The 23,793-nt window shown below is 38.3% G+C and overlaps 1 protein-coding gene across 1 annotated transcript in view; it reads left to right on the top strand.

The window, feature by feature from the left end:
• Positions 1-11,913, top strand: part of ELP1 (elongator acetyltransferase complex subunit 1) — a 66,230-nt gene extending 54,317 nt beyond the window's left edge. Inside the window, exons 33-37 of the mRNA XM_030859089.3 lie at positions 281-392; positions 1,470-1,597; positions 1,980-2,134; positions 4,261-4,336; positions 7,109-11,913. Of these exons, the coding sequence (XP_030714949.2) occupies positions 281-392; positions 1,470-1,597; positions 1,980-2,134; positions 4,261-4,336; positions 7,109-7,176 (539 nt within the window). The 3' untranslated portion in view covers positions 7,177-11,913. The remainder of the gene's footprint in view (positions 1-280; positions 393-1,469; positions 1,598-1,979; positions 2,135-4,260; positions 4,337-7,108) is intronic.
• Positions 11,914-23,793: the final 11,880 nt, after the last annotated feature.

Below are 23,793 nucleotides of genomic sequence, written 5' to 3'. Positions count from 1 at the left end.
ACAAAGATCCCACATGCCACAACTAAGACCCAGCGCAGCCAGCTAGCTAGATAAATAAATAAATAAGTAAAAATTTTTTATGTAAAAAGAATAAAGAAGTTTGGTAAAGTACTAGTTTACAGTAATAAAACTGTATATATTATCTATTTCATTTTGAGATCGACTTTGTACTAGTTTTCATGTCCTTAGATATGACCTGGTTAACTGTAGTTCCCTTACCCCACTGAAGGTAAACCCTCATTGCAGGTAGTTTTCATGCTGTCTGGTTCTTCTCCTCTAGATGATGAGGCACCCCATGGTCAAGAGTCAGATCTCTTCTCTGAAACTAGCAGTGTCATGAGTGGCAGTGACATGAGTGGCAAATATTCCCACAGTAACTCCAGAATATCAGCGTATGTATCATGTTTATTCAGCACATTGACCATGCCCTGGGTATATGGAGAAAGTACAAGTAAATAGGTCAGTTTTCCAACAGGACAGTGCAGCAGGAGGGGGAGGACATTCTTCAAGGCCCTGTGGAAGCTGTGCAAGGACCTTCGCAGCATATCTAAGAGATTAGACTCAGCTTTGAAATGTTTTCTGCTGCAACTTCGTGGCCTCTGTGTTTGCCCATCAACCACATGGCGCTTACACTGGGTACTCAGTTTATATATGACATCTAACTTTATTCATTTAAGAAATATTAAGTGACTATAATGTGTAGGCACTGAGAAAAATATAAAGATTATAAAGAAAAAAGATTTCACACTTCTTCAATTCAAAATTCAACTTGTCAGAAGTATAATCGAGCTAGTTGTAGTGGATGTTACCAAAACCTTTTAAGGAGATGTGAGTTATAAGAGCTTGTACTCTTCCTTGGGAAACAAAAGTATATAATGCAAGATTATATATTTAAACCAAATTGTGCTTTAGGAATTCAGAATGGAGACCTGTGAGGTTGTGTGGGGCAATCAGAAACTGCAAGAAAGCCACCTAGAACTGGGCTTTGAGAGTTGGGGTGAGAGTCCCAGACAAAACAAATGGCATAGTTAAAGACCTCTGAGGCAGGAGAGAATGTGGAATTCATATATATTTTATGATATTCAAATTCCAATCTTGTATGTCTGTTATCTTACTTCAACTTAATTTTGTTGCCTTTAAACTTATTTGGTTTTTGCTACAAAATTGAAGCTGTTTGTTCTTTTCATTTTTCTGCCTCTTATTATCAGATGAAATCCGATTTTATTCTGTATTTTAATCAAAATTTCAAGGCCAGGCATCACTTTTTAGGGTTTTCCTTATTACTTCCTGCCTTTTCTCTCCCAATTTAATTTTTATGTATCATCTTAACACCTTCACCATTTTCCCCAAAATACAAATACCATCTGTATATACTCTGGTTTCCCAGAAAGTTGGTGGCCAATAGTTATTCATTTTAATCTGTTCAGCACAAGGAGAGCCCCTTTTAAAACATCTCTAATTTCTAACAGGAGATCATCTAAGAATCGGCGCAAAGCGGAACGGAAGAAGCACAGCCTCAAGGAAGGGAGTCCACTGGAGGATCTGGCCCTTTTGGAGGCATTGAGTGATGTGGTGCAGGGCACTGAAAAACTGAAAGGTATATTCTCAATACTGATGATTCTTGCCCACAAAAAACATAGTAAATTCGTCACTTCAGGGTGCATTCCTGAAACAAAACTTCTCAGCCAATAGCCTAGACGTCTTCCTCTTTGGCATCCACCTACCTGAGCTGTGAGAGACTATCACTGAAACCAGGATAAAGACAGAGGAGGCACTGCTTTCCTGCTTGGCTCTAGTGGGTTTGTTTTCTTTTTGTAGTAGATATGTTGAATTATTCCAGCTTTTGGGGAGAAAGAAGAAAATGAGGGAGATATTGTAGTGTGCTATTAGATATTTTCACTTGGGAAAGAAACTCCTGTTAGGATTCTAGCAGTGGAGCTGGTGATACAACTTACCACTCTCAAATTTCTTCTCTCTAGATGAAATATACCATATTTTAAAGATACTCTTTCTCTTTGAGTTTGACGAGCAAGGAAGGGAATTACAGAAGGCCTTTGAAGATACTCTGCAGCTAATGGAAAGGTCACTTCCAGAAATTTGGACTCTCACCCCCCAGCAGAGTTCAGCTACACCTGTAAGTTTTCCTCAAAGACAGAATGTGCTTCTTTTTTTTTTTTAATCACTTTGACAGGTTATTACTCTCACACAATCTCTTAATAGTGAGAGCAAAAGATTTTCCTGTTCTTAAAACATACTATACAATAGTTAAATTGTCTTAGGCTTATGTTTAAGCTGTCAGTAAGAAGATTTTATGTTTGATAGTATAGTTCATAGTACACCTTGGCCTAGGTTAAGTTTGCTTTTTATTTCTCCTTTCTGCATGAAACTGCTGTCATGGAGAAGATGGGAAAGTCAGATGTCAGATGGTTGCCCTGACCTTCAGTGAGATTGGTCAGCGTAGGGGGCAAGCTAGGCCTCTCACCTCTCTGTTCAGACTTATGGATGGGATCTGAGTTCTTTAAAGGAAGCCCAGACAATCGCTTTTTCTCTTGTTTTATGGTAAATTTGACTTGTCACTTCTGTGTTGTTGTAACAAGCTTGCTAATTATGTTAAAGCTGTTTGTGTCCCATCAAGAATTCTAATATATTGTCATCTATTTATTGTGTATATCTGCTCAGTCTCTTACATCTCAGGTCTGTTGTTCAAAGTTTCAGTTTTGATTCAGAAAGGCTGGTTTATCAGTCAGAGTCCATTAAGGAAAAACAAAAACCACAGCTGTTATTTTATCAGAGAGAGTTTAATATATGGAACTGGTTAACCAAGTACTAGAGGACTGAGAAGGCAGAAAGGGAACACAGAGAAGGAACATTGAGATTGAAACCCGACAGCCGCTTGTACCCATAAAGCTGAAGGAACAAAAGGAAAGTTGGGATTCTTAGAATTTAGATGCTCGGAGGTGAGGCCCCTGCAGAGCTGGTTCTTGAACCTCGGAGAAGGGGGTGGCAGCCAGCTAGTGCTGGTATTGCCGAGGGGACAGGATGAGGCTGGGTCTAAGCGTATAGAAATAAACAGAAACTGGAACAAACAGCTGCTGCGGGGTACAGAGCTACTGTTGAGTGAAAGCAAGCGAACAAGGGAACAAATTCCCTCTCTTTCCTCCGTCCAGCTGGTGTCTGCTATTGTTGGAGCATAACGGCTGTCCAAGGAGGGGTGTTTTCTCAGGCCCCCAGTCCCAGCATCACGAACAGTGTATAGGAAGGGTGGGTTTGGAGCTGAGAGAAAGGCTGGAAATCGGCTCATAAGCTTACTGGGTCTCGATTTCCTCAGTTATAAATGGGGATAATACTCTCCTGTATACTTCACTGGAATGTTTTGAAGGTTAGATGAGAGGGTAGATATAAAAGCATTTTACAAACCATAAAGATAAAAGCAACTGAGAATTAGCCCCTCATAAATACTTGAATTTACTATAATAAGTATTTCTTAGAAGAAATGTGATCACCTTCAGAACTAGTGCTTTCGAGGCTAACAATTTATAATGCTTCCCAATGCTCTCCCTTATCCTCGTCTATTCAGATCATGTTAACATCTAAGATACCAACTTACGAGTCTTCTAGGGGAAATGACCAGGAAAATTGTGCTTTTGCTTTGGTTGGTAAAGCATGGTAATGTCATATATGCAGTATACTATGTGCTTTAGTCACATGGCAGTGTTTTGAGCACGTGCCATCACTGCTGAGAGTGCGCCAGGAGAGAACACACAGACCTGAGTGAAGGCGAGGTGGAGGGCCTGGAATGTGCCTGCTGAGGCTCGAGCGGGCGTGGAATTCCTGCAAAGTCTCTTGTTTTACCTTAAACACGTGTGCGGAGTTTGCATTCTCCTCCATGATATGCACAGAATTGTTTTAATGTAAAAATTCTCACAAATCTTTGAGTACAGTCTGGTGCTCTGTGTATTCTATAACCTCTTATTATTATATCCCCTTCCCCCAGGGTATGGCTCACTTATTTGGAAAGGACCAGGCATATATCAGTGAGATTTTCTTTTTCTGTTTTCCCCCCATCATTACCTTGTTCTTCTGGTGGACAGGAGATGTAGAGGTCTGAATTGAGACTGGAGAAACTGGCAAATTAAAATCACATATGTGTTTGATACCACAATGAAAATGAAAGGCAATTTATTGCTGGTAGAGATTTGGTATATGCAGTCAGCAGAAGTATAAGATAATCTTTGCTGATTCAGTCTACTTTCTACTTAGGTTCTAGGTCCCAATTCTACTGCAAATAGTATCATGGCCTCTTACCAACAAGAAAGAACTTCAGTTCCTGTTCTTGGTTAGTATTTTTTTCTCTCTAAATTATTATAGTACTAAGCAGAAGGAGTATCTTTTTCTAAGTGTTGAGATGGTTAGTAGTATAAGGAGAGATTGGGGAATCACTACTATTTTCCCTCAGTTCTAAGAGTCTGTCTTTAGTAAAATTAGTTTAATGCCTTTAGTGTTGGGATCCTGGGTTAGCGGGTAAGAAATCCAATGTGACATTAAATGTATAATTAAAAAAAAATTTATCTGACATACACACTTATTAATACAATGGCATACATACACTAGTCCATACAGACACATCACAGTTGAAGAAGTGTGACTCCTAAACAGTCTAATTTGCACATACATTTTAAGGATTCATCTGAATCATCCTTTTTGGCTATTGGCAGTTTTGCATTGTGTCTTGGGGACATTTTCATATTCCTTGCTTAAGAGCTGGACCATTTTAGTCATACTTAGGATTAACAGTATAATTTGAAAACAAATCCAAAGAAGATTAGCATTTCATCTGCATTTTCTGTTGAATTCCTAAAATGTTCTGTTTCTTTGTGGTGGGCGGGAGAGGATTCTCATCAGTTAGGTTACATATTCCTCAAAGTTAAAAGCCTTTCTTTTGAAAGTTGGTTAAAAACCTTTTGACAGATCAATTTGGTGCCACAGTATTTGTCCTTCATGTGGATCAGTCAAGCACAGCAACTTCTTTTTAGCTTTGAAAAGGTGGCAGTTTTTACGGCTGCTATTTGCATTTCTGGCATGTGAGAGGCAATGTTCTGAAATTTTTTCATTTAAATGCTACACTGTGGTAGCATTTTGATGACATTTGAAGTAGACTTTGTAGGAGCCATGTCAAGTTTAACTTTCATGGCTTATGTTGCTACCAGGAAAAAATTAACCACCTTCCATTCCAGCTAAGCTCATACATGCAGAGAGTTAACTGCTGTATCCCTAGATCCCCTTCTTCCTGGAGGCTGGCAAGCTGCCTTTGGTATCAGTCCCAAAACGTACACTTATTTCTGAGATGCTACAATTCATCTCAGGCCAGAGGCTGTTTGGTAATTGTTTAGTTTGTAATGTGTCGAATCCAGTTGTGATTTTTGTCCCCTCTTTTCCTCACTGCTGGCTTGATGCTGACCTTCAGGTCAAGTTCAGTCACACCTTTCTCTAGGCTGGTCTAGTTGGCTTTATCAAAGAGCACTTCCATTTCCCAGCTGAGCCTTAAAGACTTTAAAATTTTGAGGCTCCTCATTATCAGAGTATGTATTATCCGTGTCCCTGTGTAGGAACACTAGTGTAGATTGTTTAGGAAAGGAGAAGTTCTCATAACCCAAAAAGAGGCGGATGAGCTACTCACAAAATTAGTTCCTCTCAAATATTCCTCACCTGCCCCTTCCCAGCTAACAGTAGTAGTGGGGGGGGGATCAGAGACTTGATGGGGCATTTTCTGATTGTTTCATGTTAAGATGCAACGTAGAACCATGCAGGTTGATTGCAAGTCTGCAAAAATGTAATCCATTTCATAAAATGGATTAACGTTTTACCACAGTAGTGCTTAAATCACGGAGAAACTGGACTCGTTACAGTTAATAACAAAATTCTTCAAATGAGTATGATTTGAGTATCAAAGGATTAAGAGAAGTCCTTGGAAAAACTGATAAAGCCCTCAAATTATTTTTGTGAAATGACTCTCTCTGTGCTGTGAAATTCAAACATGGAAATGTGAAAGATGTCATGTTCTGCTGTCATACAGTTTGTCAGAATAATTTCTTTCCTGCCAATAAGTCAATACTTTGTATTTATATTTGGTTAAGTCTAAGAATCAAATATAATTGTAGTTATGCCTAATTTTTAAAAATAAAATACACTATTTTCATAACTTGTTTCTTTTTTAAAAAATGATGGCGTCTCATTCAAAGTTTACCCACTATTTAACATAAAATTATGGAGCTTGTTGACAATGCATTTAAGTAGGCTTTTCCAATATTATAAATAAGCGAAACTTCTTGTGGTCTTTCTGTCTATATAGATTTTTGTTTGGGGGTGTAGAGAGTAGTAATTGTATGTGAAATTATAAAACTGTTATGATTAGTAGAGAAAATCTGGATTGTACAGTATGGCAAAGAAAATTAAGATTTAATAATTTCTAGTCATACATGTGTATCATGCATGTATATATGTATAATGAAAACCATGTTTTTAAAACATTTTATCTTGAGCATTTTTCACACATTTCAAAATATTCATGTAAATAATTTTTCATGTCTGTATGGGTCATATATACAGATGTACTATGAATAATACTGAGAAAGACCATCTTTATATATGCATGTTTTCTCATGTCTCTACTTCCTGTATATGATTCCTACACTTAGATAAGAGACTCCATAAATCTAACCGAAAGAGGGCCTGTGAGTTTTATCTAACGGTGACAAATTTCCCCCAACCATCACCGCTGCCTCCATTTATTTATATTTTTAAAATATGGACATTTTTATTGATCAGTGTGTTTGCAGAAATTTTTATCATAAAGCATTTTTTGTCCATTAACTTTACATACTGAATACACGCCACTACTTTTTTTTACTCTTAAAATTGATGTAAATTTTACATACAGTAAAATGTACAGATCTTAGGTGCATAGTTTGATGGAACATTAACTCTGGTTCTGATGGTCGTCTTGTAGGTGCAAAGCCCAGTTGCCTAATTTTAGCTTAGAGTTACTTGCCTCAGCTCCCACCAAGAAAAAATAGTGTGCCTATCACAATTTCCCTCTCCTTTCTTTCAGATGCTGAGCTTTTTATACCACCAAAGATCAACAGAAGAACCCAGTGGAAACTGAGCCTTTTAGAGTGACTCTGACCCCAGTTAGGAGGGCTCTGGCAGAGAAGGCTGTTTTCCTTCCACTCCTCACTCCTCGAGGCCTGGCTGCTGGGAACTGGGGAGAGTAAGACCATCTACCTTAGCATTACGGAGAGCTGCTCTGTGCAGCTGACCTCAGCAGACACCAGTTCTATTTTATTTTGCATATAATCTTAATCGTTAGCAAGGCTTAAAGCTTTAACCATATAGCATCATTTCGTAAAAATTACTGTTCTTCTACTTAGTGCTGATTGAGAGCATATTTCTGGTATTTATGGTAATCAGGACATTGGGTTTCATTCCCAGCTACAGGTCTGAATCATATTGGGACCGTAAGTAGACAAATCACAGAATTGACTTGTGCCTCAGTTAATTGGGAATGTTTTGTGGCTGCTACCTCAAAAGTGTGAAGAGAAGTTAAATAATGTTTTCGAATTGTTTTATGTTCCTTGAGGAAAGCCTTATGTATAAACAACTAATGGCTATTAGTGCTCCCAACAATAGGTCGAATTTAATCATTTAAATGACTTCACCTTGAACTAAAGCAGAGTGAAAAGTGAAATCTATCCTTTGATATTCTAAGCTTTCCTAGGTTGACAGTGGTTATTTTGTAATATCTTGCCAGGTCATGTGCTTCCAGTTATAACTGGTTTGAGCCTCCTATCACTACAGTGTCCATATGGACTATTTTTATTGCCTGTGAATGTTCTGCTAGAGTTAGCAGTGTTAGAGCTGGAACAGATCAGAATTTCTGAAACAGTATTGCGTTCATTTGGGATGGTGAGCAGTGTGCATCATAAGCATGAACAGTAGTAAGTTACTCCTTTTTATCCAAATGTTGCTTCTTTTAACATAATGTTTTTGTCAGTATTTAGGTCATTTCATTTATTTTTCTTTATGGTGCTTAACTGACCTCTGTCTTTTAGTTATTTTCTTTGGAAGAAATGAGAATGTTATCTCTTTTTAGTGAGTCTAGAAAAAAGCTCAGTTCATTTTGACAGAAGTTTGTGGCTGACTCTTGGGTAAGGTTAACAGTCTCTTTCATGCTTTTAATACCAGAACCAGACCTTTATTACTCTACGTAAACTAACAGGACATCAGAGTATAGGTATACCCAGAATTGTGTAACTAAAGAAGAATTTGCCTAGTATAGCAAAATGTAAACTTTAGAATCTAGGTGTGTTCACTGTATAATTCATCTTTTCTGTGTGTCTGAAAATTTTCACAAAATAATAGAAAAAGTAGAAGAATATCTATAATTAAGTGCCCAACGTTGAAAGGCTGCAGGTGCTTTGTGACTACTCTTTGGTGTGGATTAATGAACATGGTAACTTACATGTCATTTTAATATATTATAGTGCTCTTGCTATGGATAATAGTAAAGGGACCCATGCTGATGGGTGGGAAGTAGAAGTAAATGTGTCTGTTGATAATGGTGTGACTTTGCATGGATGTTCACTTTCCTTGAAATAATATATTGAAGCAGCAAAAAAGAATTTGTGTGAATACAAATTACTATCAGTTATTCTCTCTCTGAGCAAGAAGGAATTTTATTCATTTGGAGTAGAAGCAAGTGAGAGCAGACCTTCCAAATTGAAGGCTAAGTCAAGGGTGAATTCATGGGGAAAAGTGCTGTGTATGGGCAAAGGAGAAACTCCTTGGAGTTGTGAATGCTTAATTTGTGGGAAAGATTTTGTCAAGTTCTAGAGAAGGGTATATAATTCTTCCCCCAAATTTGGCCTCTTCCCAAAGCAAATTCATGCAAGAAGCTAAAAGCCTCAGTTATTTAGTTTGTTCCATGGAATCAGCTTTGTTCAGATGCTCCAGACATCAAGAGGAAACTTGCAGAGGACTTTCTCCAATAAATGCACATTTTAAATTTAGACTTCTTTAAAAAACAGAGGCAGGAGCTAATATTTTTATTATGTCTTTATGAGTATAGCTTGGTGTAATTTCTTAGCATTGCCATGTATTTTAAAATAACTTTTCCATATGTATCTACATATATACACACATGCACACATCTGAGGGATTTTTCATAGTCATAATTGAAGAGGATTTCTTAAAAATAAGCTTTAAGGCATTTTGAGTTTATTTTTATGCATGGTGTAAAGGTATGTTCTCACTTCATTGATTTACATGCAGCTGTACAACTTTCCCAGTATCACTTGCTTAAGAGACTGTCTTTTTCCCATTTTATATTCTTGCCTCCTTTAAGGTTTAATTGACCATAGGTGTGTGGGTTTCTGAGTTCTCTGTTTTGTTCCATTGATCCATGTGTCTGTTTTTGTGCCTATATCACACTGTTTTGATTACTGTAGCTTGGTAGTATTGTCTGAAGTCTGGAAGGTTTATGCCTCCTGCTTTGTTCTTTTCCTCAGGATTACTTTGGCAATCCTGGGTCTTTTATGGTTCCATGTAAATTTTAGGATTATTTGTTCTAGTTATGTGAAAAATGTCATAGGTAAGTTGATAGGGATTGCGTTAAATATGTAGATTGCTTTCAGTAGTATGGCCATTTTAATAATATTAATTTTTCCATTTCAAGAGCATGGGATATCTTTCCATTTCTTTGAATCATCTTTAATTTCCTTTATTAATGTTTTATACTTCTCAGCATATAAGTCTTTAATCTCCTTGGTCAGGTTTACTTCTAAGTATTTTTATTTTGGGGCTGTGATGTTAAAAGGTATTTTTTTTTTTACATTCCCTTTCTGGTATTTCATTGTTAGTGTAAAGAAATGCAACCAGTTTCTGTATGTTAATCTTGTATCCTGGTACTTACTGATCAGTTCTAGTAGTTTTTGTGTGGAGTGCTTAGGATTTTCTATATACAGGGTCATGTCATTTGCAGAGAATGAAAATTTTACCTCTTCCCTCCCAATTTGGATACCTTTTATTTCTTTTTCATGTCTGACTGCTGTGGTTAGGACTTCCAGTTCTATGTTCAGTAGAAGTGGTGAAAGTGAGCATCCTTGTCTTGTTCCAGATTTTAGCAGGAGGGCTTTCAGCTTTTCACCATTGAGTATTATATTGGCTGTGGGTTTGTCATAAATAGGTTTTATTATGTTGAGATATGTTGCCTCTCTACCCACTTTGGAAAGAGTTTTTAACATGAATGGACACTGAATTTTGGCAAAAGCTTTTTCTGCATCTATTGAGATGATCATGTGGTTTTTGTCTTGTCTTTTGATGTGGTGTATCACATTGATTTGCATATGTTGAACCATCCTTGTGAAGTTGGGATGAATCCCACTTGGTGTATGATTTTTTATTTATGGTTGTGTTGGGTCTTTGTTGATGCTCATGGGCTTTCTCTAGTTGCGGAGAGTGGGGGCTACTCCTCATTGCAGTGTGCGGGCTTCTCACTGCAGTGGCTTCTCTTGTTGTGGAGCACGGGCTCTAGGCGCGCAGGCTTCAGTAGTTGTGGCGCACAGGCTTAGCTGCTCCATGGCACGTGGGATATTCCTGGACCAGGGATTGAACCTGTGTACCCTGCATTAGCAGGCAGATTCTTAACCACTGCACCACCAGGGAGGTCCCATGTATGATCTTCTTCATGTGTTGTTGGATTCAATTTGCTAATATTTTGTTGAGAATTTCTGCATTTGTATTCATCAAAGATACTGGCTTGTAATTTTCTTTTTAGGTGATACCTTTGTCCAGTTTTGGTATCAGGGTGATGGTGGCTTCATAGAATGTCTTTGGTAGTGTTTGTTCCTCCTCTTCAGTGTTTTCAAAGAGTTTGAGAAGGATTGGTATAGGTTCTTCTTTGTATGTTTGGTACAATTCACCTGTGAAGCCATCCAGTCCTGGACTTTGTAGGGAGTTTTTTCAAATTGTCTATTTCTTCTTGATTCAATTTTGGTGGGCTCTGTCTTTCTAGAAACTTGTCTATTACATCTAGGTTTTCAAATCTGTTGCTATATAATTGTTCATAGTATTCCCTTATAGTTTTTTGTATTTCTGTGTAACTGGTTGATTTTTCATTTCTTATTTTGCTTATTTAGGTTCTCTTGTCTTTTTGTGCCTGGAGAGTTTTGTCAATTTTGTCTGCCCTTTCAAAGAACCAGCTCTTGCTTTTATTGGTTTTTGTCCTTTTTTAAATCTCTATTCCCCTCTGATCTTTATTCTTTCCTTTCTTCTGCTGACTTTGTTTTGTTTGTAATTCTCTTAAGTGGTTGGTTAGGTTGAGATTTTTCTTGTTTTGTAAGGAAGGGCTGTATTGTGATAAACTTCCCCCTAGAACTGGTTTTGCTGCACCCCCTAGATTTTGTATGGTTGTATTTTCACTGTCATTTGTCACAAGGTAATTTTTCATTTCCTCATTGACCCATTGTTTTTTTAGTAGCATGGTGTTTAGTCTCCATGTAATCGTTTTTCGCATTTCTTTTTCTGTGATTTCAAGTTTCATGGCACTGTGGTCTGAGAAGATGCTACAAATAATTCCTACACTCTTAAATTTGTGGAGGTTTGTTTTGTGCCCTGGTATGTGGTCAGTCCTAGAGGATGTTGCTTGTGCACTTGGAAAGAATGTGAATTCTGGTTTTTTGGATGTAATGTCCTGGAAACATCAATTAACTCTTAACTGTTCTATTGTATCATTATATGTTCTATTGTATCTCTAGAAGAGATCATAGGCAAAACATTCTCTGATGTAAATCGTACCAATGTTTTCTAAGGTCAGTCTTCCAAGGCAATGGAAATAAAAATAAATGGGACCGTGTCAAACTTAGAAGCTTTTGCACAGCAAAGGAAACCATAAACGAAACGAAAAGACAGCCTACAGAATGGCAGAAAATATTTCTAAATGATGCTATGGAGAAGGGCATAAATTCCAAAATATACAAACAGTTCATACAACTCAACAAACAACCAAATCGAAAAATGGGCATAAGACCAAAATCCACATTTCTCCCAATAACATACAGATGGCCAAGAGGTACATGGAAAGATGCTCAACAGCGCCAATTATTAGAGAAATGCAAATCAAAACTACAATGAGGTACCACCTCACACAGGTCAGAATGGCCATCATTAAAACTCTATAAAATAACAAATGTTGGAGAGGATGTGGAGGAAAGGGAACCCTCCTGCACCACTGGTGGGAATGTAAGTTGGTGCAGCTGCTATGGAAAACAGTATGGAGGTGCCTCAGAAAACTAAAAATAGAATTACCATATGAGTCAGCAATCCCACTCCTGGGCATATATCCAGACAAAACTAATCCAAAAAGATACATGTACCCCTGTGTTCATAGCAGCACTATTCACAATAGCCAGGACATGGAAACAGTCTTAATGTCCATCAACTGATGAATGGATAAAGAAGATGTGGTACATATATACAATGGAATACTACTCAGCCATATAAAAGAACAATGGTATTTGCAGCAACAAGAGATTATCATACTAAGTGAAGAAAGTCAGAAAGACAAATACCACATGATGTCACTTATATGTGGAGTCTAAAATATGACACAAAAGAACCTATGTACGAGACAGAAACAGACTCACACTCATAGAGAACAGACTTGTTTCCAAGGGGGAAGGGGGCGGGGAGGCATGGGGTGAGCAGATGTAAGCTATTATATATGGAATGGATAAACAACAAGGTCCTACTGTATAGCACAGAGAAGTATATATTCAGTATCCTATGATAAACCATAATGGAAAATAATATATAAAAACAAATGTATATATATGTACAGCCGAATCACTTTGCTGTGTAGCAGAAATTAACACAACATTGTAAATAAACTATTACCCTTCAATTAAAAAAAAAGTCAATACAATTCACCCTATCACTGGTCTAAAAACAAAACAGAAAACATCTTAGTTTAAGAGGCAATCAGCAAACTTCAATACCCGTTCATGATAAAAACTCTCAGAACCAGAAATAAAAGGGAATTTCCTCAACACAAGTGGGCTAGGATTGGCAGATTTTTTCTGTAAAAAGATAGTTAATATTTTAGGCTTTCTGGGACTTTCATCCAGACTGTCTCTGTCACAACTCTTCAACTCTGTGGTTTTAAGTGCAAAAGCAGCCACAGACAATGGGTAAACAAATGGTGGGGCTATGTTCCAATAAAACTTTATGTACAAAACAGGTGGCCAACAAGATTTGGCCCTCCCAGTTTCTCACACCTATTAAACTCCCAAAAAAGCTAGCAAACATCACACTTAGGGTGAAAGACTGAATTTCTCCAGCTAATAGCACTCACTGTAGACAAGGCCAAGAGTTAAAAACTCTATGGGGGTCCATACTTACAGAGATTCCTACACTTTTGTGAGTTTTTACCTCCAAGAGCCCTACCAGAACTTCTCACAGTGTCTACGTACTTCTAGCACGGGGAAGGGAAAAGCAGACATTTGAAAATACTGACAAGACCTGCACTCGAGTGGTTTTGGCAAAGCCTAATCGAAGTGGGTTTCACCAGGGCCTAACCAATGTGGAGGCAGGGAAATACCCAGCTGCAGCCCCCTCTAACCTTCCTATCCTACCTAAGAAGTGAAAAAAAACTGAGAATAACTGGTGAAGTTCACAGATGAGGTACATGCTCACTTCAAGACTGCCAGCTAATCACAGGACTACAGAACACTTCTCCTACCCAACCCCCAGCCTCATCACCATATCATTAAAGACCTATTTATCAGATTTGCTTTAACCCAGTATATCACACACATTAGGCTTCTGACAGAAAATTACAAGGCATACAAAAGGGATTAAAACACAGTTTGAAGAGTCAAAGCAAGCATCAGAACACGACTCTGATAGGGCAGGGATGTTGAGATTGTGAGGCTGGGAACTTAAGATCAGTACAATAAATATGATAACACCTCTAATGGAAAAAACAACGTCAAGAACAGATGGGTCATGTAAGCAGAGAGTTGGAAATTCTAAGAAAGAGTCAAAAAGAAATGTTAGAAATCAAAAGCAGGCATCTTATCCATTTAGTTAACCATCTTAGGTGGGATATATCTTCATGTTTTCAGCTCAATCACCCAACATATTTTCTTTCCAGGATCTAATGATACCACATTTTAGTTACCTTGTTTCACTGACTCGTATTACATGAAAGACAATGAAGTATTTTAAAAGCACAATTTTGTTATGCAGATGTGCCCACTAGTGACAACTGTAACAAACACTTTCTCATCAAACGCCAAAACCCTAGAGGCAGGAATCCCTGGTATTAATTGTGTACCTGTGTCCTGTTAAGTCTGTGACAGCACATAGGCTTTATTATTTTCATAATAAGTCCTAGAATTCTATCAAAAGCTGGTGTAGGTACTTATCCTTATAATCTGGTGGGAAATTGGAACCCATCAAGCTGCCCGAGGTAAAAGAGACATTTCCAACAGAAAGAACGGGAGTGAAAGCCGAAAAAGGGTGTAACGCTCCATCCCTTTGGTTGAGAACAGTCTTTTCTCATTGTTGCTACTTTGGTAAGTTAATATAAAAGGTATAACTCCCTTCAGATTTAATTTATACTTTCTACCAAGGTCAAGCCACTAGTGCATATTATAATAGTGTTCTTTGGCACAGCAAGTGTAATTACTTAGAGATATACTGAATTTAGATTACCAAGTCAAGCCAGCAAGATGGGAGACCCTCAGGGGAAATACTATCTCTGGATTTCCTAAATACCCACAGTTCCTTTAATTTTCATGATCACTAAGGTACTTGCTTGTTGATTGGGGGTGGGGGAGGGGTGTGGATGGGAGGCACTGAGTTTACCTGGGCGTACTGTTCCAAAACTGTGGCTGCGTCGCCGTGCTTCCTCTGCTCAGCTAGCTTTCCTGCAAAGACAGTAAGCATCTGAGCACAGTCGGCTTACTAAGAACGGTATTCCCAAAACTCAAGTTGAAACGGTTTTTGGTGGTACTATTTAAATCAAAATGGTCCCCTACAAATTGGAGATTGAGCTCTACAGAGTATACATTCAAAGTGAACTGCTTTAAAATAGCATTTTCAAAAGTGTTCCCCAAGACTGCTCGAAGGATCATAAAAGGCAGGACCAAGAAACCATTCTCAGGTCAAGTACGTTTGTGAAGCACTGGGTAAGGTAGAGTTAAGCATTCTTTTGCTGAAATGCTTCATTAATATGTCTTTATTGTGTATCAAACTATATACTTTGTGAATTTCTATGAGAGAGAGAGGCAGGAATACCATGGGGTCCTATCTTAAATGGCAGTTACAATCAAAATTTAGCATAGGATATGAAAATCACATATAGTCAAAATCAGTCATGAAAAATACAAAGGCACACATATGGGAAACTGACCTAGCATCTCGCACTAATCCTTTTTTTCCTCTAATAGGAAGAGGCTGCTGTTTCTTTGGCTGCGCACTAGATGGGGGTAGTTGGCTTATGTCAGGGGTCTTGCAGTATCTTCAGATCTGAGACTCATTCTCAGCCCAGTTGAGATAATTACACTATGAGAGGCACACAGAACCCAGAGTTAACTAAGTGGCTGGCAGAGTCACGTCTCCCATTTCATGCTAACTCCAGGGCATATTATCACTGTCAAAACCAGGAAGAGTCATCTCCACTGTTTCAACAGCTATCTTTTCTTCCTTTTGGTGACTTGTGTAAACTAAGTTAAATGTACACATGAAGTGACTCCACCCTGTAACATTTCTCAAAAATCTTTGAGCACTGTCTTCTCCACCTTTTTCTGCTAAGCATCTGGGAGAGCTAGGTGCACTCCATTATAAGGCATGACACAGCAAGCTAAAAGTTGAAAAGGATGTAAGAGAAGATAACAGACACCAAGAACAGAACTAGAAAATTTAAACTACAAATAACAGCCCTCTCCACCATGTGAGAACACAGCAAGGCAGTCATCTGCACGCCAGCAAGAGAGCTTTTATCAGAAACCAACCCCGATGCCCATTGGTTTCGGACTTGCAGCTTCCACAACTGATCCCTTCCAGGAGGCCACAGTACAGCAGATCATACTGTCTCCTTGGGTTTCTCTTGCCTATGACAGTTTCTCAGGCTTTTCTTGTTTTTCAAGACTTTGACAGTTTGGAGGAGGACTGGTCAGCCATGTGGATGAAAGGCTCTTAGTGCTGCAGCCAGGAGTCAGTGCTGTGCCTCTGAGGTGGGAGAGCCAACTTCAGGACACTGGTCCATGAGAGACCTCCCAGCTCCACATAATATCAAACGGAGAAAATCTCCCAGAGATCTCCATCTCAACACCAAGATCCAGCTTCACTCAACGACCAGCAAGCTACAGTGCTGGACACCTATGCCAAACAACTAGCAAGACCGGAACACAACCCCACCCATTAGCAGAGAGGCTGCCTAAAATCATAATAAGGCCACAGACACCCCAAAACACACCACCAGACGTGGACCTACCCACCAGAAAGACAAGATCCAGCCTCATCCACCAGAACACAGGCACTAGTCCCCTCCACCAGGAAGCCTACACAACCCACTGAACCAACCTTAGGCACTGGGGACAGACACCAAAAACAACGGGAACTACGAACCTGCAGCCTGCAAAAAGGAGACCTCAAACACATTAAGATAAGCAAAATGAGAAGACAGAAAAACACACAGCAGGTGAAGGAGAAAGGTAAAAACCCACCAGACCTAACAAATGAAGAGGAAATAGGCAGTCTACCTGAAAAAGAATTCAGAATAGTGATAGCAAAGATGATCCAAAACGTTAGAATAGAGAAAATGCAAGAAACATTTAACAAGGACCTAGAAGAACTAAAGAGGAAATAAGCAACGATGAACAGCACAATATATGAAATTAAAAATACTCTAGAAGGGATCAATAGCAGAATAACTGAAGCAGAAGAACAGATAAATGACCTGGAAGGTAAAATAGTGGAAATAACTACTGCAGAGCAGAATAAAGAAAAAAGAATGAAAAGAACTGAGGACAGTCTCAGAGACCTCTGGGACAACACTAAACGCACCAACATTCGAATTATAGGGGTCCCACAAGAAGAAGAGAAAAAGAAAGGGATGGAGAAAATATTTGAAGAGATTAGAGTTGAAAACTTCCCTAATATGGGAAAGGAAATAGCTAATCAAGTCCAGGAAGCACAGAGAGTCCCATACAGGACAAATCCAAGGAGAAACACACCAAGACACATATCAAACTATCAAAAATTAAATACACAGAAAACATATTAAAAGCAGCAAGGGAAAAATGACAAATAACACACAAGGGAATCCCCATAAGGTTAACAGCTGATCTTTCAGCAGAAACTCTGCAAGCCAGAAGGGACTGGCAGGACATACTTAAAGTGATGAAGGAGAAAAACCTACAACCAAGATTACGCTACCCAGCAAGGATCTCATTCAGATTTGATGGAGAAATTAAAACCTTTACAGACAAGCAAAAGCTGAGAGAGTTCAGCACCACCAAACCAGCTTTACCACTGCTAAAGGAACTTCTCTAGGCAAGAAACACAAGAGAAGGAAAAGACCTACAATAACAAGTCCAAAACAATTAAGAAAATGGGAATAGGAACATACATATCAATAATTACCTTAAATGTAAGTGGATTAAATGCTCCCACCAAAAGACACAGACTGGCTGAATGGATACAAAACCAAGACCCATATATATGCTGTCTACAAGAGACCCACTTCAGACCTAGGGACAAATACAGACTGAAAGTGAGGGGATGGGAAAAGATATTCCATGCAAATGGAAATCAAAAGAAAGCTGGAGGGCTTCCCTGGTGGTGCAGTGGTTGAGAGTCCGCCTGCCAATGCACGGGACACGGGTTCGTGACCCGGTCCGGGAAGATCCCACATGCTGCGGAGCGACCAGGCCCATGAGCCATGGCCGCTGAGCCTGCCCCTCCAGAGCCTGTGCTCCACAATGGGAGAGGCCACAACAGTGAGAGGCCCGCGTACCGCAAAAGAAAAGAAAGCTGGAGTAGCAATTCTCATATCAGAAAAATAGACTTTAAAATAAAGACTATTAGAAGAAAGAAGGACACTACATAATGACCAAGGGATCAATCCAAGAAGAAGATATAACAGTTATAAATATTTATGCACCCAACATAGAAGCACCTCAATACATAAGGCAAATACTAACAGCCATAAAAGGGGAAATCGACAGTAACACAATCATAGTAGGGGACTTTAACACCCCACTTTCACCAATGGACAGATCATCCAAAATGAAAATAAATAAGGAAACACAAGCTTTAAATGATACATTAAACAAGATGGGCTTAACTGATATTTATAGGACATTCCATCCAAAAACAACAGAATACACATTCTTCTCAAGTGCTCATGGAACATTCTCCAGGATAGATCATATCTTAGGTCACAAATCAAGCCTTGGTAAATTTAAGAAAATTGAAATCATGTCAAGTATCTTTCCCGACCACAATGCTATGAGACTAGATATCAAATACAGGAAAAGATCTCTAAAAAATACAAACACATGGAGGCTAAACAAGACACTACTAAATAACCAAGAGATCACTGAAAAAATCAAAGAGGACATCAAAAAATACCTAGAAACAAATGACAACGAAAACACGACAACCCAAAACCGATGGGATGCAGCGAAAGCAGTTCTACGAGGCAAGTTCATAGAAATACAATCCTACCTTAAGAAACAGGAAACATCTCAAATAAACAACCTAACCTTGCACCTAAAGGAATTAGAGAAGGAAGAACAAAAACCCCGCAAAGTTAGCAGAAGGAAAGAAATCATAAAGATCAGAAATAAATGAAAAAGAAATGAAGGAAATGATAGCAAAGAACAATAAAACTAAAAGCTGGTTCTTTGAGAAGATAAACAAAATTGATAAACCATTAGCCAGACTCATCAAAAAAAAAAAAAAGGAGAAGACTCAAATCAATAGAATTAGAAATGAAAAAGGAGAAGTGACAACTGACACTGCAGAAATACAAAGCATCATGAGTGATTACTACAAGCAACTCTATGCCAATAAAATGGATAACCTGGAAAAAATGGACAAATTCTTAGAAATGCACAACCTGCCGAGCCTGAACCTGGAAGAAATAGAAAATATGAACAGACCCATCACAAGCACTGAAATTGAAACTGTGATTAAAAATCTTCCAACAAACAAAAGCCCAGGACCAGATGGCTTCACAGGCGAATTCTAACAAACATTTAGCGAAGAGCTAACACCTATCCTTCTCAAACTCTTCCAAAATATAGTAGAGGGAGGAACACTCCTAAACTCATTCCACGAGGCCACCATCACCCTGATACCAAAACCAGACAAGAATGTCACAAAGAAAGAAAACTACAGGCCAATATCACTGATGAACATACATGCAAAAATCCTCAACAAAATACTAGCAAACAGAATCCAACAGCACATTAAAAGGATCATACACCATGATTAAGTGGGGTTTATTTCAGGAATGCAAGGATTCTTCAATATACACAAATCAATCAACGTGATACACCATATTAACGAATTGAAGGAGAAAAATCATATGATCATCTCAATAGATGCAGAGAAAGCTTCCGACAAAATTCAATACCGATTAAAAACCCTGCAGAAAGTAGGCATAGAGGGAACTTTCCTCAACATAATAAAGGCCATATATGACAAACCCACAGCCAACATTGTCCTCAATGGTGAAAAACTGAAAGCATTTCCACTAAGATCAGGAACAAGACAAGGTTGCCCACTCTCACCACTCTTATTCAACATAGTTCTGGAAGTTTTAGCCACAGCAATCAGAGAAAAGGAAATAAAAGGAATCCAAATCAGAAAAGAAGAAGTAAAGCTGTCACTGTTTGCAGATGACATGATACTATACACAGAGAATCCTAAAGATGCTACCAGAAAACTACTAGAGCTAAGCAATGAATTTGGTAAAGTAGCAGGATACAAAATTAATGCACAGAAATCTCTGGCATTCCTATACACTAATGATGAAAAACCTGAAAGTGAAATTAAGAAGACACTCCCATTTACCACTGCAAAAAAAATAAAATATCTAGGAATAAACTTACCTAAGGAGACAAAAGATCTGTATGCAGAAAATTATAAGACACTGATGAAAGAAATTAAAGAGGATACAAATAGATGGAGAGATATACCATGTTCTTTGATTGGAAGAATCAACATTGTGAAAATGACTCTACTACCTAGAGCAATCTAGAGATTCAGTGCAATCCCTATCAAACTACCACTGGCATTTTTCACAGAACTAGAACAAAAAGTTTCACAATTTGTATGCAAACACAAAAGACCCCGAATAGCCAAGGCAATCTTGAGAACGAAAAATGGAGCTGGAAGAATCAGGCTCCCTGACTTCAGACTATACTACAAAGCTACAGTAATCAAGACAGTATGATACTGGCACAAAAACAGAAATATAGATCAATGGAACAGGATAGAAAGCCCAGAGATAAACCCACGCACATATGGTCACCTTATCTTGATAAAGGAGTCAAGAATATACAGTGGAGAAAAGACAGCCTCTTCAGTAAGTGGTGCTGGGAAAACTGGACAGCTACATGTAAAAGAATGAAATTAGAACACTTCCTAACACCATACACAAAAATAAACTCACAGTGGATTAAAGACCTAAATGTAAAGCCAGACACTATCAAATTCTTAGAAGAAAACATAGGCAGAACACTCTATGACATAAATCACAGCAAGATCCTTTTTGACCCACCTCCTAGAGAAATGGAAATAAAAACAAAAATAAATGGGACCTAATGAAACTTAAAAGCTTTTGCACAGCAAAGGAAACCATAAACAAGACCAAAAGACAACCCTCAGAATGGGAGAAAATATTTGCAAATGAAGCAACTGACAAAGGATTAATCTCCAAGATTTACAGGCAGCTCATGCAGCTCAATAACAAAAAAAAAACAACCCAATCCAAAAATGGGCAGAAGACCTAAATAGACATTTCTCCAAAGATGATATACAGATTGCCAACAAACACATGAAAGAATGCTCAACATCATTAATCATTAGAGAAATGCAAATCAAAACTACAATGAGATATCATTTCACACTGGTCATAATGGCCATCATCAAAAAGTCTAGAAACAATAAATGCTGGAGAGGGTGTGGAGAAAAGTGAACTCTCTTGCACTGTTGGTGGGAATGTAGGTTGATACAGCCACTATGGAGAACAGTATGGAGGTTCCTTAAAAAACTACAAATAGAACTACCATACGACCCAGCAATCCCACTACTGTGCATATACCCTGAGAAAACCATAATTCAAAAACAGTCATGTACCAAAATACTCATTGCAGCTCTATTTACAATAGCCCGGAGATGGAAACAACCTAAGTGTCCATCATCGGATGAATGGATAAAGAAGATGTGGCACATATATACAATGGAATATTACTCAGCCATAATAAGAAACGAAATTGAGATATTTGTAGTGAGGTGGTTGGACCTAGAGTCTGTCATACAGAGTGAAGTAAGTCAGAAAGAGAAAAACACATACCGTATGCTAACACATATATATGGAATTTAAGAAAAAAAGGTCATGAAGAACCTAGGGGTAAGACAGGAATAAAGACACAGACCTACTAGACAATGGACTTGAGGATATGGGGAGGGGGAAGGGTAAGCTGTGACAAAGTGAGAGAGTGGCATGGACATATATCCACTACCAAACGTAAAACAGATAGCTAGTGGGAAGCAGCTGCATAGCACAGGGAGATCAGCTTGGTGCTTTGTGACCACCTAGAGGGGTGGGATAGGGAGGGTGGGAGGGTGGTAGACGCAAGAGGGGAGAGATATGGGAATGTGTGTATGTGTATAGCTGAATCACTGTGTTATGGAGCAGAAACTAACACACCATTGTAAAGCAATTATACTCCAATAAAGATGTTAAAAAAAAATTCTTAGAAAGGTATAACCTTCCAAGACTGAACCAGGAAGGAATAGAAAATATGAACAGACCAATCACAAGGAATGAAATTGAAGCTGTGATTAAAAATCTTCCAACAAACATCCAGGACCAGATGGCTTCACAGGTGAATTCTATCAAATATTTAGAGAAGAGCTAACACCCATCCTTCACAAACTCTTCCAAAATATTGCAGAGAAAGGAACACTCCCAAACTCATTCTATGAGGCCACCATCACCCTGATACCAAAACCAGACAAAGGTACTACAAAAAAAGAAAATTACAGACCAATATCATTGATGAATATAGATGCAAAAATCCTCAACAAAATACTAGGAAACAGAATCCAGCAACACATTAAAAGGATCATACACCATGATCAAGTGGGATTTATCCCAGGGATGCAAGAATTCTTCAGTATACGCAAATCAATCAACGTGACACACCATATTAACAAATTAAGAATAAAAACCATATGATCATTTCAATAGATGCAGAAAAAGCTTTTGACAAAATTCAACACCCTTTTATGATAATAACTCTCCAGAAAGTGGGCATAGAGGGAACCTACCTCAACATAATACAGGCCATATACGAGAAACCCATAGCAAACATCATTCTCAATGGTGAAAAACTGAAAGCATTTCCTCTAAGAGCAGGAAAAGACAAGGATGTCCACTCTCACCACTATTATTCAACATAGTTTTGGAAGTCCTAGCCACGGCAATCAGAGAAAGAAAAAGAAATAAAAGGAATACAAACTGGAAAAGAAGAAGTAAAACTGTCACTGTTTGCAGATTCCGTGATACTATACATAGAGAATCCTAAAGATGCCACTAGAAAACTGCTAGAGCTAATCAATGAATTTGGTAAAGCAGCAGGATATGAAATTAATGCACAGAAATCTCTTGCATTCCCATACACTAATGATAAAAAATCTGAAAGTGAAATTAAGGAAACACTCCCATTTACCATTGCAACAAAAAGAGTAAAATGCCTAGGGAGACAAATAAACCTACCTAGGGAGACAAAATACCTGTATGCAGAAAACTATAAATCACTGATGAAAGAAATTAAAGATGATACCAACAGATGGAGAGATATACCATGTTCTTGGATTGGAAAAATCAATATTGTGAAAATGACTGTACTACCCAAAGTAATCTACAGATTAAATGCAATCCCTATCAAATTACCAATGGCATTTTTTACGGAACTAGAACAAAGTATCTTAAAATTTGTATGGAGACACAAAAGACCCCGAATAGCCAAAGCATTCTTGAGGTAAAAAAACGGAGCTGGAGGAATCAGACTCCCTGACTTCAGACTATACTATAAAGCTACAGTAATCAAGACATTATGGTACTGGCACATAAACAGAAACATAGATCAACAGAACAGTATAGAAAGCCCAGAGATAAACCCACGTACATATGGTCACCTTATTTTTGATAAAGAAGGCAAGAATAAGCAATGGAGAAAAGACAGCCTCTTCAATGAGTGGTGCTGGGAAAACTGGACAGCTACATGTAAAAGAATGAAATTAGAACACTCCCTAACACCATACACAAAAATAAACTCAAAATGGATTAGAGACCTAAATGTAAGACCGGACACTATAAAACTCCTAGAGGAAAACTTAGGAAGAACACTCTATGACATAACTCACAGCAAGATCTTTTTTGATCCACCTCCTAGAGTAATGGAAATAAAAAGAAAAATAAACAAATGGGACCTA

Source organism: Globicephala melas, chromosome 6 (assembly GCF_963455315.2).
Source record: "Globicephala melas chromosome 6, mGloMel1.2, whole genome shotgun sequence".
NCBI classification, from domain to species: domain Eukaryota; kingdom Metazoa; phylum Chordata; class Mammalia; order Artiodactyla; family Delphinidae; genus Globicephala; species Globicephala melas.
This window is presented reverse-complemented; position numbering and strand designations above follow the sequence as displayed.